Source organism: Poeciliopsis prolifica, unplaced genomic scaffold (genome assembly GCF_027474105.1).
Source record: "Poeciliopsis prolifica strain line A6 unplaced genomic scaffold, Auburn_PproV2 SCAFFOLD035, whole genome shotgun sequence".
Classification (NCBI taxonomy): Eukaryota; Metazoa; Chordata; class Actinopteri; order Cyprinodontiformes; family Poeciliidae; genus Poeciliopsis; species Poeciliopsis prolifica.
Window position 1 is genome coordinate 77390 of NW_026562410.1, and position 17247 is coordinate 94636.

General features: G+C 38.1%; 1 protein-coding gene across 1 annotated transcript; it reads right to left on the minus strand.

The window, feature by feature from the left end:
• Positions 1–1479: 1479 nt before the first annotated feature.
• On the minus strand, positions 1480–11645 carry lman1 (lectin, mannose-binding, 1). The gene is made up of 13 exons (XM_055052289.1): positions 11350–11645; positions 10085–10239; positions 8466–8573; positions 8079–8140; positions 7650–7749; positions 7412–7535; positions 7070–7128; positions 6815–6947; positions 6496–6683; positions 5933–6009; positions 2383–2545; positions 2107–2231; positions 1480–2026 (listed from the first exon to the last, which is right to left on the minus strand). Exons 1-13 carry the CDS (start codon positions 11546–11548, stop codon positions 1990–1992), a joined length of 1530 nt encoding a protein of 509 aa, XP_054908264.1. The 5' UTR covers positions 11549–11645; the 3' UTR covers positions 1480–1989.
• Positions 11646–17247: the final 5602 nt, after the last annotated feature.

The following is a 17247-nucleotide window of genomic DNA, read 5'->3' on the forward strand; positions in this document are numbered from 1 at the left end:
CCAGACAAAGAACTTCACTTTGTAGGTTCATACTCAGAGTCAGTGGTTTTATTAGGGTTTTAGAAAAAAATTACGATAATGTGATTATTGATGACGTATGGAACATGACTTGTTAGGGAATAAAAGCTGTATGGCCTACTGCTGAGGAGATGCCTGCAAACTGTGAGACAAAAAGGACAAAGAGTTTGTCTGACCGGACAGGCAGTCATACGACTTCATGCTGACCTGCCTTAAAACAATATGATCGTCACCTGAAGCGTTTTCCAATTCATCATGAAAATACTTGAATAAAAATTCTAAAGCTAATCATTCTTTTTCAGTCTGCCTAGAAACCCTGCAGTAATCAGAAAAGGATCCAATCGAAGCATTTTTTTTAAAGCTCAGTATTAGACTGCCTGATTAAAATGAACTATCATACCTGTCATACCTATGTTTAGTGAGCTGGAACTGCACAGATTTCTCTATCAGGGAGGAAGAGGAGCGGACAGCCTTCTTTATCAATGACTGTCCTGAGTTGCTATATGAAAACAACACATTCCCTGCAAGTTGAAATGTAAAGCGGCCGACTAGTTAGACGGTTAAGGAAACCCAGTAGAGGTGGTTCGATATGGACTTAGAGATTTTATCATGGTACTTTGCAGTAGCATTGTGATAATGTTTAACGTGACGATAAGAACTATTTGTTATATCTTAGCTAACAAATAATGCTCATTTGTAAAGTATGAAGAGGTGTGATTTTTTTGTGCTGCATTTTCAAATTTACTGTCAACTTTCACAGAACAATCAGTGGTCGTTAATACTGACAGCTTAGCGGGGCTTTAAACATTAATTGGAATTTATTGTGACAACAATCAACCTAAATCCTTATAACAAGGAGGTTATCATGATAAATAATGTAAGTGACCACCCTAACAACATACTGCTATATGTTCCAGATATCTTCAGAAACAAGTGACTAAGTTAAACTTTTAGGTGACATGCTGTAGGAACATTATAGCTCCTAAACCTTTCACCCAATCACCTCATCCTGCTATTCTGGGCTACTCAAGCCAAACATTTAGCAACTACACTTTAACATGTCCTAACACCTCTTATGCAAAATGTATCCGGCTCATCCATTGAGTGAAGGCATCCTAAATAAATGCCCAGGCAACTGACTTGTTAGATTAACTTATGGGGTTTAGCACAGCCCACATTTGGAGGCCTTAGTCCTCTATGCCGCCATCGTGGGTTCGATTCCCAGACCTGGCAACATTTTCTTCTCCTCTCTCCACGCCCTTTGTTCTGTCAGCCTACTTTCAAATAAGGGACTCTAGAGCCCACAAAAACCTCTGAAAAAGAAATATATATAAAAATGATTAACTTCTGAACCTCTCTTGTATCACTGAACTCATTAGAGCATTATTTACTGCAGATTAGTTGTGTTCTAATTGTCATTTTATAAAGACAAAAGCAAAAAAAAAAAAAAAGACAGCGGCAGGTTTTTAATGGTTTATGTAAATTGTTCAGGCAGATTCAGACATTTTTTTAAAGTTAACGAGAAGAGAAAAACTGAAGTGGATCCTTGATGTATGGGTCACTGAAAATCTGTAGCATTTTATACAAAAATACGCACAATGTACACTTTTAGACACAGGTTGTCTTTTCTCTCTTTTTTTTTTCTTTTTAACTGTTGGTTAAGTTTTATGAAGTCAGGCCACGGCAGACCCCAGATTTCAGAAAAAACTAAATCTAAAGCTCTGAGTGAACAGAAATACTGAAAGCACCATGTTGCATCATGGTGAAAAGACTCACACCGTCACTCACACACAATTGGCGGATCAAATTAAAAATGTTCTAATAATTAAAACAAAGTCTCACTAAACAAAATCAGTTTCCACATACAATAACTTACAATCCAAAAATGATTTGACCAAAAAAAAAAACAAAACAAAACAAAAAAAACCAGACATTTCTTCGTGCATACTTTTGTTCTAGAAACCAACGTCATCAAAAGAACTTCTTGGCTGCTGCTTCTTGTTGACTTCTGCAATGAGGACAGAAACAAATGGGTGTTTTTAAAAGTCATACCGACATGTTTGACAAATCAATCCCAGAGTTACTCACTTGTACATGATGTAGCAGAAGAATAAGACCGTCTGGATGACAACAAATATTGCAAAATGAACAGTGGATAAGCAGGAAGGCATGGGAGGCAGCTCAGGGCACTTTACAACCTTATCTCCTGGATTCTGCAAGTAAAAAAAAGATCAATTTACCGTGAAACTGTCATTACAAGCCATTTATATTCTGAAATAAACTCAGTAATGTAACGAAACACAACCCTAACAGACTATTTCTTAATCCAGAGCTGCTTCAGAATTTCAAAGCTTAGAGAAATACCTGAACATTGCGCTGCACCAGGTGCTCCACGTCTCTTTTCACTGTGTGAAGATTCTCTTTGATGTCATTGAAGTGTTGAATGGTCTCGTATGTCCCCACTCCGCCGGCATTACCCTGGTGCTGGACTGAACCGATCTGCTTCAGAGACTCATGGAAGGAGCTTCTGTAGAGAAGAAAAATAAAAAGCAACAGACATGTTATAGAGATGCCGAACTGCTGGGTTAAACCATCTAAGTTTCTCCCAAAGGACTGAAAGAGACCAAGAAAAGGACACTTGGTGAGATGTGAATATGCTGTGTGGTTTTGTTTAATTTCAGATAAAAAAAGGGTCTACAATTAATCCTTTAATCCCCATTCACTGCTCCTTACATATTCTCAAAGTTCAAAAACAGAAAATTACCATCTGATAAAAGAGGTCATTTTTGCCAAATTAATCCCCTCATAAAATATGTTCTTACAACAGATTACAAGCAAAGAGGGTTAAGAAACAGAGCAGAAACTATCTGGATTATCTCTAATGTTTAACAGGCCAGCCATGATACTGGACATCAAATTGAAATGTGGATTTTTTAAGGCCAAAACAAGAAAAATAAATATTTTATCAATTGTATTCACTGGATTTGCCTACAGTGATTTTTTTTTTGACTATATAAAAAGTTGACTAAATTGTTAAAGAATATATGAAACAATATTGGTCAAGGAAATTCTCAGTATTTCAATATTGCTTTGACAAAGATTCTTATAAATGTTCATCTTAAGGCAAAGTTACCCAAAAATATAAAAAGAAATGCTTAAATTTCAACATTGGTTTTAACGAGTATAATAATAGGAAAAAAAAAAAAAAAACACCTGTAAGCTAAAGGTTTACTGACAAATTGTACGTTTAGTTCTGCCAACGATAGCCTTTATATGATTCTTACCCCCATGATAGGACACAGAACAATGATTATCAATGCATACAGTTGCAATTCCTTACTGATTAAAAAAGAGGCTGTAAATCTGCACTTTCACATTCAATTTCCTCCGAACAGCAAGTTTAAATAGAATACGGCATTCTTAGAAAAAAGTCTAAGCCTGGATCACATTTCTCGGCAAATTGTCGTTTCTTAAACTTGATTATGAACATGGAGAAAGCAATAAGTTTCCCTTATCATCTTAAAACATGTCTAAGGCGATTACGAAGGAAAAAGTGCGCTGACAAATCAGCAGAATTTCCAGCGGCGTAAGTACGAAGGCCCTGGGGGAGGATTGCCGCGACAAAATCAATTTGAGGGGAAACCATGTTTTGCTTGTGTATGACAGATGTATTTAAAGACCACTAATCTGATAAGGACAAAACAGTGCTAAGATGTGGCCTTTTCTTGCTGAGCCACATGGCCGAGGTTTGAGACGGGGATGACATATAAACAAAATCTAATTTGTGTCACCATAAATGGGAAAAAAAAAACACACTTAAGAAAGTAAATGAGCATTTATTAAACCCTGCATATAATCTTCATCTCCTACGACTGACCTATATATGAGCAGAAAGCCCTCTTTGTGATCAGACTTCATCTCTAAATATACAAACTGTGTTTAAATGACAGAGCAGGATAAACTGAGAACTTAATCTACAAAGTAATACAGATCAGCCGCTCATATTAGCACATTAGAGGGGGGCAGCTGCAGCCTTTTGCCAGTGTCTGAACTTATTTATCCTAAAGAATACTAATACATGGAAGGATTGAAAATATTCGATGTTTGCTGTCTTATCTATTTGACACTGATTTATGTAAAAAGCATGTAAGGTCACATTTAGAACAGACATAAATCAGAGTCAAGCCAAGTGCAAGTTATTCAACTTATTATAGCAAATTATCAATCATATAATAATTGTACTTTTTTTTTATTCATTCTTTATGCAGATCATGCATAGAGATAAACAAAAAAAAAAAACACTTGGCGAGGTTTGCTCTTCACAAAGAAAAGCTTAATACTTTATAAATGCCATTGCTATGTCAATCTTCATGGTACATGAAAAATATGGATACATTTTATACACTAACCCAAAAGTTGCTTTTATAAAATAGTTCATGTTACGCCTGAAATAAAATATAATGTAAAAATGTAATTATAATAAAAAATAAACAGAAAACACTACAATAAGATGTACTTTTTCTATCCTATATATCAATATCTACATCTATACAAATGGAAAATGGGAAAGCTTGTTATCCAGCAGTGATGGAATTTATTGCATTATTTACTCAAGTTAAAAAGGAAAATAAAACATAAATTGGGCATAAATAGTTTGATTTAACTTTTAAGGAATAATTATGAAAAATGTTACTAAAAATATAAACTAGTCAAAGTCTTTACCTCTTTTATAAACACTGCGAAAATTATGCTAACAAATAAAAAAAAAAATACTGTAAATTTTTCAGGTGTAATGATTAAAAGCTTAAAACTTCAAGATAAAACAACCCAAGATAGTTGAAAAAACATAATTTCCTTATAATCTGTGAAGCTGAATACAAAACCATACATTGTCCAACACTGGGATTGAAAAGGTATATGCATATATTTGATTAATCTGCTGCAACAAAATCCTAATATCAACAGCTCATATGCTCTTAACAGCTAAAGTGACTATGTGTACACCTAAGCAGTTTTACTTACTGTAAGAACTGAAACCATCCCATCATTTTTAGGTTTTGTCATGATGGTTTTGTCTTAAGCTGTATTATCGTAAGATCAAATTCTGTATACTTTCTCATTTTCACTTGGAAACCATTTCAGGTTAAAAAGCAATAATAAAAAATAAGGAGATTACAGCTACAATATTACTACATCTATCATGCCGTAAATATTTTTATTTTAATCCAGGTAGTTTTTTAAAAATGTTTTCAAATGTAATTTAATCAGTCATATTACTTGCTAATCATTGATTAGTGATTAGGAAATCACTAATTGTATATCTGAGCAAGTAAAGGTCATGTGTGGGGTTCCTCAAGGCTCCACATTTGGGCTGCTTTAATTCAACTTAACAGCCAACATCTCTCACAATACGATGACATAAAACTTAATATTTCTGTCACCACTTTACTACAGTACACTACAGTCACTGAGGCAAAGGTGGTAGGAATTCATCCTGCATCCAGCGGGTTGCTCATTACAAAAACAAACCAACACTTTTTGAATTCCTCCATAAAATATGAGTAATATACATAAAAAAGACATGAACATAAGTGGAAGATGCGTGATGATTATTCTCTATCCGCACTCTATCCGCAGCCATGTGCATTGAGAGAGCAGCACAGACTCATAAGGTGGTGGTAGAGACGGGGGGGTGAGGAAGGATAGGCGACTGTGAAAGAAGCTGTTACAGCAGCTGGATTATCAGGCTGACCAGCACCTGTGATTTTACAGCCATGCTGAGATTAAATATGATTTAGGAGATTTATCCAGCAGGATTTGCCTTGTTTTTCTCGGGTATCATGGATGTATCTTTATGTTCGTTGCAAAAAAACAACCAGTTTTTAAGAATGAGTACTGTAGTGCTGGTGCTCACCTCAGTTCGTTCAGGTTTCTGAGAAGCTCCTGCTGCGTGGAGATAACGGAGCTGAGCTGTTGACTCGCAGAATCAAGCTGAGAGAGAAATACAGACTAATTCTCTGGGGGATAAATACTCTTGTGTTGATGTTTGACAAAACAGTTGACTAAACATCATAGTGTTTAGTGTGTAGCTCAAAATTATTCATACCTCTGGCACATTTAGTTTTTCAATTATTTTCATTCAACTAAGAAGTTTGTTTCTGATAGGAAATCAGTGATGCATCCCTCAAAAAGAAAACAGTAAAACAAGTAAAATAATTTCTCTCTTTTTGTTTCCACTTGAAAATAATTGAGACCCTTCTCAATAATTAACAAAGCAATCATTAAGCGAATAAATTGAAAAACGCAGCAGTTTACAGTTAGCGGGCTTTTTTTCCTTTTTCCAACCTCAACATATTGAAGTCAGTCAAATATATAGTTAGTAACACAGAACACCACTCGAGGTAAGACTGTGTGGAACCCCGGGTAAGTTTAGTTCGTATTCAGTGTAAATCCAAACGTCGATGCTTGTAGGCTCACCTGTCCCGACCCAGCACTTGTCCCCTTCTTGGAAATCTCGTCTGTGATAACTGAAACATATCTGCGCTGCTCATCCAGAATCATGGCGAGCTGCCGGTTGATCTGCTTAATTTCCATATGGATCCGGTTCTGGCCCTCAAACACCTGACGAATCTCGCGGTCGTTCACACTTTCGTACAAATCGTCGACTGAAACGCACACAAATGGCCAACAAGAGTCAAAGGTGAATCACTAAAGTTTTTCTCCATGCACTGAGAACGCTATGCATGTTCTGGTTTTATATATAAAATAGAACTTTCAAAGATGATAGAAAACTAACTTGGCTCTCCTTGGACGTTTGGGTGTTCCTTTTGAAACTCTTCCTTCTTTTTATCAAGCTCTTGCTGAAAGTTCTGAAATTCCTCTTGGTACTTGTCTTTCTCCTCTTTAGAAATCTCAGAGTCAACAGAGGGCTTCAGTGAGAATCACATGCAAAAGAAAAGCAAAACAAAGGAAGAAAGAAACAGTGGGATTGGTAATGTGGTAAATGACAACTGGAAAACAAGTAGTTAAAGATTAAAAGAACTGGGATTACCGGTTGTTGGCCTGGTTCAGTGAGTCTGAATAACAAGAATGACAAAACATCGTGGTCGTCTGACAGAGGTAAAAAAAATAATTAGGAAGATCACAATTATAATAAAGTACATATTTAGCAACAGTAGTCTGTAATAATAAAATAATTATATAGATAATTTTTGTAAATTAGCTGAAATCTTAATTTAAAGTACAGAAATACAAAGAAACTGTTGAAAACAAGATTTGTGATTAACTGAAAAGTAAAGAAATGGTTATATAAGCACAGCATATGATTTGAATAAAAAAAAATACATGTATTGTACAGGTATTTCGGGCAGGGATTCAGGGAACAGAGTACTACCTGCTAAACCACCAGTGGCGGCTGAGATGCCAAAGAAGCCTTCAGTCGGAATAACCATGTTTTCAATCTTTGTGCAGAACTCATAGTCCTCTTTGTCTGGAGTGAATCCATTGTTGATCAAAATCTAAGAAGGAAGATAAAAAAATTTAAAAAATCAAGCAATTTGGTAGAAAATAAATAGTCTTTAAATTCAGACATTCACAGCTTTAAAATGTTTGATTCCTGTTCTTTCTCCTACCGTCAGCGTCTTCCTGTAATATGTTATTTTGGCTCTGATCGGATACGGTTTGTTTCGGAAGTCTCTCAGACACGTTCCAAGGGCCTGTGTGGTGCCATCACTGAATGAAAACAAAATGTAAACAATTTAAAACCAAACACAGAAATGCTACACAAATATTTTTTTTTTTATGATGAGGAACAATCCAATACAAACTTTACAAGATAAATGACTAACATTAATGTTTTCGTAAACACTGTTGACTCCAAGAGAAACTGGAATGGCACAGAAAAAGTGATTTAAAGCTTTCACTTGCCCAAGGCAGATTAGAAAAGATAGAGGATTATTTACTTTCAAGCAAACATAATCATATTTTCTAATCTTCTTTAAGTTGCTGAAATTTGAGTTAGTGATGTCACCCGAGGGAAGCAGGAAGAAATGTTTACTTACTTTTGATGGTCGTAAACAAGATTGCCATTGTTCCCGACGACGAGTATGGCCGGGTTATTTTTCTAGGATTGCGAAGCAAAAAAATACAGAAAACATGTTAATCCTTTTGTGATCTGATGAGCAAAAGTGGCTTAGTTTGTAGGTAATCTTATTTACAACATATATTCTATACCTGCTCACTAACAATAAATATTTTTTTAAACTATTTTTCAAAGCAATTTTAAATTTTCAATAGACAAAGCCCCAAATTTAATGAATATATTTATAAGGAATAACATCTCTTCTGTCACAGACACAATTTGATCAACTTTATCCCACCTAAAAACAATCCTCAAGTTTTGCATTTTAATTGTGAATTATTATTGGCAATATAAAGATGACATAAACCTTTCCATCGTTGTCAAACGAGTCAAAGAAAATTCCGATTCCATTCCACGTGTCAGCAGCACCGTACACTGGGCCGTCGAGGCCTTGCTCGCTGGTGAACCACACAGCCTGGAAGAAAAAACAAAGTAAGAAGTTAAATCTTTAATCTTGCTTAAGGCAAATTGACAACAGGAGCATTTTATTTAGTCCTTTGTCAACTGTGGGAACTTGTTGGATAAGTCTATACTTCTCCAAATCTTGTCTCAGTTCATAAACATAGAGCTCAGATAATAACAGTCTAATGACTAGGAAAAACAATCAAATGCATTATTTTTATCTTAAAGTTTTATTGAGACAGGCGATTCAGGCCGAGGTCTTCCATTTTACATTAAAAACTTTATTGTCCTGTAATGACTCGACCACCATATAAGTGAGCCTGGACACATGGTAATTAAAAAGTTGACATTTATTCGAGTCCACTGCAACATAAATGTTGGGACAAAGATAAAGTTGTGATTTATAATGCAACTCTTGATTAATCGACACAGCTTGACCAAAATTAGACTGTAGAGACATCTAAAGGATGAAACAGGATAAACTATTTATTCACCTTCTCGGTGAGAAAATAGAGTATGCAGAGTATGACTCAGCATTTCCTTCTAACCTACTGCTAGCTAGTGAAAATACTCTTTCTCAAAAATACTTCTGGGAAAAAGAAGTTCGTCTTTGCTTCTCTATCAGGAGTGATTTGTGCAGTTGAACTATGTCAGAACTAATTTACTTGTTCAGGTTGTTTTGTGTAATAATTAGACACCATGACTCTTCCGTTTCTCTGGGGAGGACATGCCTTTGAAAACCAGAATCACAAGCTTAAACCACATAACAGGCTAGGTGGAGTCACAAACGTGCTGTCGTGTTGGGTAAGAAAACAAATGAACGCAGAAGGGAAAAAATAAACAAAATATGATGCTACTGCACTTTGGAAAGGCATGAATATATGAACCTCCCACATCTAGAGATTCTTGGATGACTTAATGAATCAAAAGTTGTTAGAAACTTATTTAGCTAAAGAGCGATGATGAGGGAAAGTGTCCATAGCACACATAATACACACACCTGCAGCATTTGCAGATAAAGACAGCCAAGAAAAAAAAATATATTATCAATGCAGCAGCTTAAAATCATATTATAACATCCTCCTAGTGCATTCCAAAGGGAAACATAGAGATGCAGTCTACATCTTTTTCTGCCCTGGTTTATGACTTCTCTCTTCTCTTCAGGCTTTCTGTAGTTCTGGAAACTGAGCACTTCATGGAGAAACATTGATTCTGTGTCTGATAAAATATCTTAGTTGCTGAAGTGTTATGACAACCCAGTTTAAGTTTACCATATTTTTATTTACACTGCCTGGAACAGGAAGTCTGATTTAAGATGACTATTTATTTTATTTTATTTTTTTTACAATTCCAGTAACTTACTGATCTTTTAAATCAAATTCTGCTTAATTAAGCTTATTGTTTAGGACTTTGCATCATAAAAGATGCATTCTCATCTGGAAAAAATTAAAATAAATAAATCACCACAATCTTTCCACGGAATAAACTCGGCTGCCTTGTCTGAAAAGAATTAAAACTGCTTACCAAACCATCCGCTCCCATCCTGCCTCTTCCTGATACTCTGAAGGTCACCTCAGCCTCCCAGTTCTCAAAGTGGACTTTATTTTTTGTCCACACAGAGCCCCTTTGACTTCTGAGGGACGGGGTAATCCGCACCTGGTCTGCACTTGGAATAGCATCTGAAATCACAACAAGAGAAAGTGAGTGCTGAAATGTGGATAACGTGCTTTGTAAGCAGTGGAGTACCACAAGGCTCACAATTGGTGTTCCTTCTAAACATAATCTACCCTCAACCATAAGGCAATGTTTTCAGAAAATATTGTACTAATTTACATTTTGATACCCAGATTTATTTTTTTATGAATAGAAACAATTCTACACTCCAAATTTCCATCTGTTCTTTATTATAGTAATTGTCTTTTTTTTTAACTTGACAAACTCCTTATAAACTTCAACTGATCCCAAGCAATGCTGGCTATATCTCCAGGTTCCCTTCATGTAGTAGATCACCCCTATCCTTGAATCTTTGGACACTGATACGGCAAAGTCTCTACCTACAGTCAAGTCGCATCTAAAAACTTTTTCAATACATACATCATCAGCATTACAAGTGCTTCAATCTAAAAGTTGAATTTTGACCTGTCAACCTCATGTTAGAGGGTGAATCTCTTGCAGTTCTGTTTGAAAACTAGCTTGTGTCATTTGTCACTCTAACTTGACCCTTGGAGTCAGGACACGTGTTGAGTTTGTGCTTTGCAAATGTTACAGATGAGGGAATATAATTTAAAAGTCTAGCTTTATACAAAATTGACTTGTAGTCTTTATGATGTAAATAGTAAGTGTACTGTTTTAAACTAAAATGATAATAATGCATTCATTTATTTATTATTTTTTTGTTTACCCTTAAGTAGAGCTGGCTTAGTGGGAAGGAAGTGTGACCCCCCTGCAGATCATTTCAGCAACTGGACAACTCAGTGTGTTGCAATTTTCCCAGACAGGAAAGGAAGACAGCAGCTTTTCCTGTCTGCAGACGCTGTGGCATCAGCCAGGTCCTTTGACAAATATTAAACATTTTGCAGCGATTCATCGGACTTGTGGACAGGAAGCTAGTGCGCTAGGATTCATTCAAGCATTTGTTTTTCTGATGCAGGTTGAGCAAAGCAGCATCGCCTTGAACACCCCGACCGGAAACCGACGCAAGCAAGACAGTCTCGGCTCTCATCCGCTCTTAAGGAAATATGTTTCTTATCGGCTTGTTCTGTGATGTTGACAGCTGGATACAAACTTACTTCCACTGTGAATCCAAAACGGGATGCCGCCGTCGGACTGAGACAGGTGCGGTCCTTTGAAGCTGTACTTGTACTCAAAGCGGCGGTGAGGAGGCTCCTCCGGAGTCGAACCTTCCGCAGCGACGTTTGCGAGGCTGCGGTGAAATACTGACGCTGCGAGAAAACTTAATATGAACACTGGAGCGTTGGACACCGCCATGTTTCTGTCTCACTGCTGACGTAGCGCTCAGTCCGACAGCATGACGGGATGCCTGTAGGGCCAACAGGGCGTTTTCTCATTGGTCGGTTTTCTGCACCTTTTTTCTCATTTCTCCTCCCTTCCTTCCACTCTCCTTCTCTGAGTCTAAGTACGACTCAGCGGTGGGAATTCAATTCTCCTGTCTGAGATTCGAATCATTTGGCTCAGTTTTAACAAAAAAAAAAAAAAAAACGAAAGAGATAACCGGTGTCCTGACTATCAGTCGGTGAAGTTGAACCGTAAGAGTTATGCTTAGCGCAACAATGAAACAATTTATATACATGACAAAAACACAGAAATAGCCCTCATCTCATCAGAATGTCCTATGTTTTCAACTACGGAGCCCCATAGGGGACATGGGGAATTTTGTTTTCTTTTGCGTTCCCTTCCAAAACTTTTGCGTTCCCTCGCAGTACTGTACTGGTCAGTTATGCGGCATGATTGAATACTGCGTTCACGTCAAACGCGTATTGACGTGTTTGACGTCCAGAACGCGTCTGACGCTCCAAGTTCGGCACGTGTGCACTTTTGGTGCATTCACACCAAAACCGTTTTGAGCGTCAGGCGCATCTGGTTTACAGTCAAACTGCATCTGTGGAGATGCGTGAAGGGCCAACGCGTCGCACGCGCCACATAGACTTTGAATGCCCTTCGCTCTTTAACAAACTCACTGAAAACCTGAGATGTGACGTTTACTCCTTTAATACAAGGGTGGAAGTGTGCGTGTGTGTGTGTGTGTGTGTGTGTGTGTGGGGGTGTGTGGGGTGGGTGTGTAGGTGTGCGTGTGGGGGGTGAGGGGGGTGTGTGTGTGTGTGTGTGCGCGGGTGTGTGTGTGTGTGTGTGTGGGGGGGGTTTAGAAGTTTTACTACTTCATGTAATATTTGCTCGACAACTGCAATGCAATATGTAAATGTATTAATGCATTTACATCTGTAAGTCATTTATTTTTTCTTTTTAGTCATTTTTAATTTCGCTTTTCTTTTTGCAAGTTTGGACTGATCTGTAATATATATATATATATATATATATATATATATATATATATATATATATATATATATATATATATATATATATATATATATATATATGGAGGCTGTGGAAAACCACCTTGAAGCCAACTGCAAACCACTTGCACAAGTGTCCATCAAATGTGGCCTATACCAAGGAGATGCTCTGTCCCCGCTACTGTTCTGCATAGGCCTGAACCCCCTCAGCCAAGTTATCAACAAGACTGGCTATGGATACCGACTCAAAAATGGGGCCAACATCAGTCACCTCCTCTACATGGATGACATCAAGCTGTATGCCAAGAGTGAGCGAGACATCGACTCACTGATCCACACCACCAGGATCTACAGCACTGACATTGGGATGTCATTCGGACTAGAGAAGTGTGGTCGGCTTGATCACAAAGAGGGGGAAGGTGATCCCCACAGAAGGAGTCTCACTCCCACAAGGAACAATAGCAGACATAGAGGACAGTTACAAGTACCTAGGTATACCACAAGCAAATGGCAACCTCGATGAGGCCACAAGGAAAGGAGCCACAGCTAAATACCTCCAACGAATAAGGCAAGTCCTGAGAAGCCAGCTCAATGGCAAGAACAAAATCTGTGCGATAAACAGCTATGCCCTGCCAGTAATCAGATACCCTGCTGGAATAATCAGCTGGCCAAAGGAGGAGATAAAAGCCACAGATATTAAGACTAGAAAGCTACTAACCATGCATGGAGGGTTCCATCCCAAATCCAGCACCCTGAGACTGTACACGAGCCGCAAGGACGGAGGCAGAGGACTAGTGAGTGTGAGAACCACTGTCCAGGACGAAACAACTAAGATCCATAAATACATCAGGGACAAAGCCTCAACAGACAATGTGCTCAGCGAATGTCTCAGACAACAGGGAACGGAGGTTGAGGTGCCAGAGATACCATCATGGGAGGACAAGCCCCTACATGGGATGTACCACCAGCAAATAACCCAAGTGGCTGATATCAGTAAATCCTACCAATGGCTGGAAAAAGCTGGACTCAAGACAGCACAGAGGCCCTCATCCTGGCCGCCCAGGAACAGGCCCTAAACACCAGAGCAATAGAGGCCCAGATCTACCACACCAGACAAGACCCAAGGTGTAGGTTGTGCAAGGAGGCCCCTGAGACAGTCCAGCACATCACAGCAGGGTGCAAGATACTGGCAGGGAAAGCGTACATGGAGCGACATAACCAAGTGGCAGGAATAGTGTACAGAAACATCTGTGCAGAATATGGACTGGAAACCCCGAGATCAAAGTGGGAAACACCCCCAAAGGTGGTGGAGAACGCCAGAGCTAAGATCCTGTGGGACTTCCAGATCCAGACAGACAAAATGGTAATGGCGAACCAACCAGACATTGTCGTAGTGGATAAACATCAGAGGAAAGCCGTTGTGGTAGATGTAGCAATACCAAGTGATTGCAACATCAGGAAAAAGGAGCACGAGAAACTGGAGAAATACCAGGGCCTCAGGGAAGAACTGGAGAGGGCCTGGAAGGTGAAGACCACAGTGGTGCCTGTGGTCATCGGGGCCCTCGGGGCAGTAACCCCCAAACTGGAGCAGTGGCTACAACAGATCCCAGGAACAACATCAGACATCTCAGTCCAGAAATGTGCAGTCCTTGGCACAGCCAAGATACTGCGCAGAACCCTCAAGCTCCCAGGCCTTTGGTAGAGGACCCGAGCTCAGAGGATAAGAACCCCGCGGTGGGTGAGAAGGGAATTTTTATTTTTTTATATATATATATAAAAAAACACATGGTAATATATCACAAAGCATTCAAAATTTAAAATAGCTCATTTTAGCATTATGGTATATGCTAAATGTGCCAATTAAATATTGGAAGTACTTTTTCTTCTTTATAATCAAAACCATGTTGTGCAATGTACCAAGAAAACTACTCGCAGCGAGATGTTGTTACCATGCTTGACTGTTACCACTTGTATTCATCAGCGCAAAGGCCATGACTCCTACATGTTCCCCCCAGAAAGCCTTTGGTTTGACCAAGAGTAACTCCGAATCTGGGTCCATGTGGAAGGTATAGACAAGGAGCTTGTTACTCATTCCAGAGTCTTTCACTCTGCGGTAATTTAAAATTGGCTGCGTAATTGATGGCAACACCAGTATTCTAGCATTTTCTGCCTCTTAAACAACCCAAACATTTTTTTTTCCAGACAGTTTGGGGGAGATAATTGAACCCCTCACCTATTGGTGTTCCAAAATGCTAATAGTTACGAACACATAAAACCAGTTTTAGAGTGAACAAAGGAGGCTATTAGTGAGCTGCCTAAACAGCCTAGACCTTAAATTAGAAATTAAGAATGTGCACACTAAGTTTAAATGTTATTGTAGGTAACTGCGTTTCGATTAGCAATGCTTTATTTATATCCTGTGAACCAAATTCTCAAAATCAACTTGGCTTTTTGTGGAGAACAAGAGGAAACTTCTCACCTGGAGTTTGCAACTGCAGATTATAAAGTTAGTACATAAACAAACAAATAAGTAAAGGCCTGAGTGGCATTTAATTTTAAAAAACATTTCTCTGAGAATTTCCATGTTATTACAATTAAATCATTGTAAATGTTTAGTAAAACAATATGGCACAATTTCTGTACCTAGGTGCATTTTCCTAAAATTGCTGGAACATAAAAACTTTATCACTGCAATGTAATATTGCAAATGCAGGATAATCTCATAAAGCTAGCATAGAGGTGTGTAGCAATTTGTTGCCCGTGTTGCAACGTTTTAACAAGCTAATCAAGTACCTGTTAATAACTTATTCCACAACGACACATTTGTCATGCATGCAGACGTGGATTCATAATGTTCAAAAAGTCCTATTTCTCTCTGAAACTTTGCAATAATTAGACTTGTTCCTTTTGCATATTGGCTAAGTTTTGTGTCTTGTGAAGGCGTGCTCCTCCTTCTTATCCTTGTTTACGCTAAGTTATCAGGATGACTAAAATCCCTGTGTCAAAAAACATGGCAACATTTTCACAGGAAATGTATTGAAACCAGACAGAGAACAGCCCTCTCTGACCTGAAACTCCACACTACTTATGAGTTGCAACAGCAGAGTTATGGTCAACAGCAGAGTTATGGTCCTCACTAAGTTGCACTTCCTCATAGGAAGATCAGAGAGCAGCTGATCAGTTCAGGGAACATGTGCAGCAGAGCGGTCCAATTGGCCAAATCAAAAACAGTGGGGATGTAAATGGTAGCTTTCTGTTGTTTAGAAGCTCAGCATAAAACAATTGGAATAATTTTCTTAGATTGGTCACTTGTGATAATAAATAAAGTGGGAGCAATAATAAATTGACAGTTTTCTTTTTTTTTTGAAGATTATAAAATGTTTTTAAACATTTGATAATCAAAAATAACTTAGGGAAAATTTAACAATCTTAGATATGCTCACACTGAGCCGGGTATTCCTGGGGGTTTATTGCTGTCAAGATGGGGATGATTTTCTCTATTGAGATAAGAGATTGGAGTAAAGTCAATACCTCAATGCTATCAATCAGCCTTCCTTAGCTTTAGCGTGGTTTACCATTTGAAATTACAGGATCAGCTGACCTCTATTGAATAGTACCGTGCTTGACTGTTTGTACTTCAATATTTGACCTGGCTACATAAACATGAATTGGATCGATTTGAATTGAACCTGTTCATCTCGCAAAGTACCTTGAAATTAGAGCTGCTATAATTCGATGCCGGTTTAAATGGTAGCGAGTCCATCTTTCTCTTTACTGCCAGTTCTGCCAGCCACTTAAAGTTACGGATTGCACAGTTGGTCGCCTGGCTGCAAGAGTTTTCGCTGCAGTCTGAATGCCTCAGTGTGAAGTAGAGAAAATACAATTATGTGCTTCTCATTTTCCATCGACTACAACCAGCTTCCTCCTGCTTCATCTCCAGAAGAGTCCCACTGATTACGAGTTCAGAAAAAAAGCACAAAAAACAAACAAACAAAAGCAAACGAGCTACTGTGACACTAATCTGGTAATTTGGACTCCTTTGGCAAATGGTCAGTGAGTGCCAAAGACTGAGCTACACACGTTAAGTCTAAATGAGCAAAGAGTTAACCAGACGTTTTTTTTCCCACAATAAACTTTGATGATTTCCATGAACAAGCAAAACAGTTTGATTGCGTTAAATTTGACCTTTCAAAATTGTTTGCAGTAGTTTAAGGGAGTACAGAGATTAGAAGCCGTATGCCTTTTTGTTCTGGAGCCCTCATTAGAGAGTTTAACCACTCTTTTTGTCAGAAAATCTAGGATTTGAATGAAAAAACAATGCTAATAGGCCATTTACACAGCAACAATAGAAAGCAATAGGATGTCAATGGGTCACTGAATCTGTCAATGGCCTTTCACATGAGTCAGCACAAATATTTGCCCAGTGAATTAAACATACTTCAGCACATGCAGTCCTGAAAGTGAAAGTTAGTTGATTCAGACTGTTAATTTGATCTAAGAATTTACATTTATGCATATATGATTCGTACATATTCACTTCTCCTGAGAGTTTTATTGTGCTTTTTTTGTACTTTTAAGTAAGATTTAGTGGTTGTAAACTCGACTTAACGAGTAAAACAAACAGTTCCTGTTCTGTGGACAGGGCTTTTTGTT

What these genes read in the sequence shown, in the direction of transcription:
- lman1 (XM_055052289.1), bottom strand. Translation starts at nt 11,548, where the DNA reads ATGGCGGTGTCCAACGCTCCAGTGTTCATATTAAGTTTTCTCGCAGCG. An exon ending in GTTTTGGATTCACAGTGGAA is followed by an intron (nt 10,240 to 11,349) that starts GTAAGTTTGTAT and finishes TTGTGATTTCAG; the next exon opens with ATGCTATTCCAAGTGCAGAC. An exon ending in GGATGGGAGCGGATGGTTTG is followed by an intron (nt 8,574 to 10,084) that starts GTAAGCAGTTTT and finishes TTTTTCTTCCAG; the next exon opens with GCTGTGTGGTTCACCAGCGA.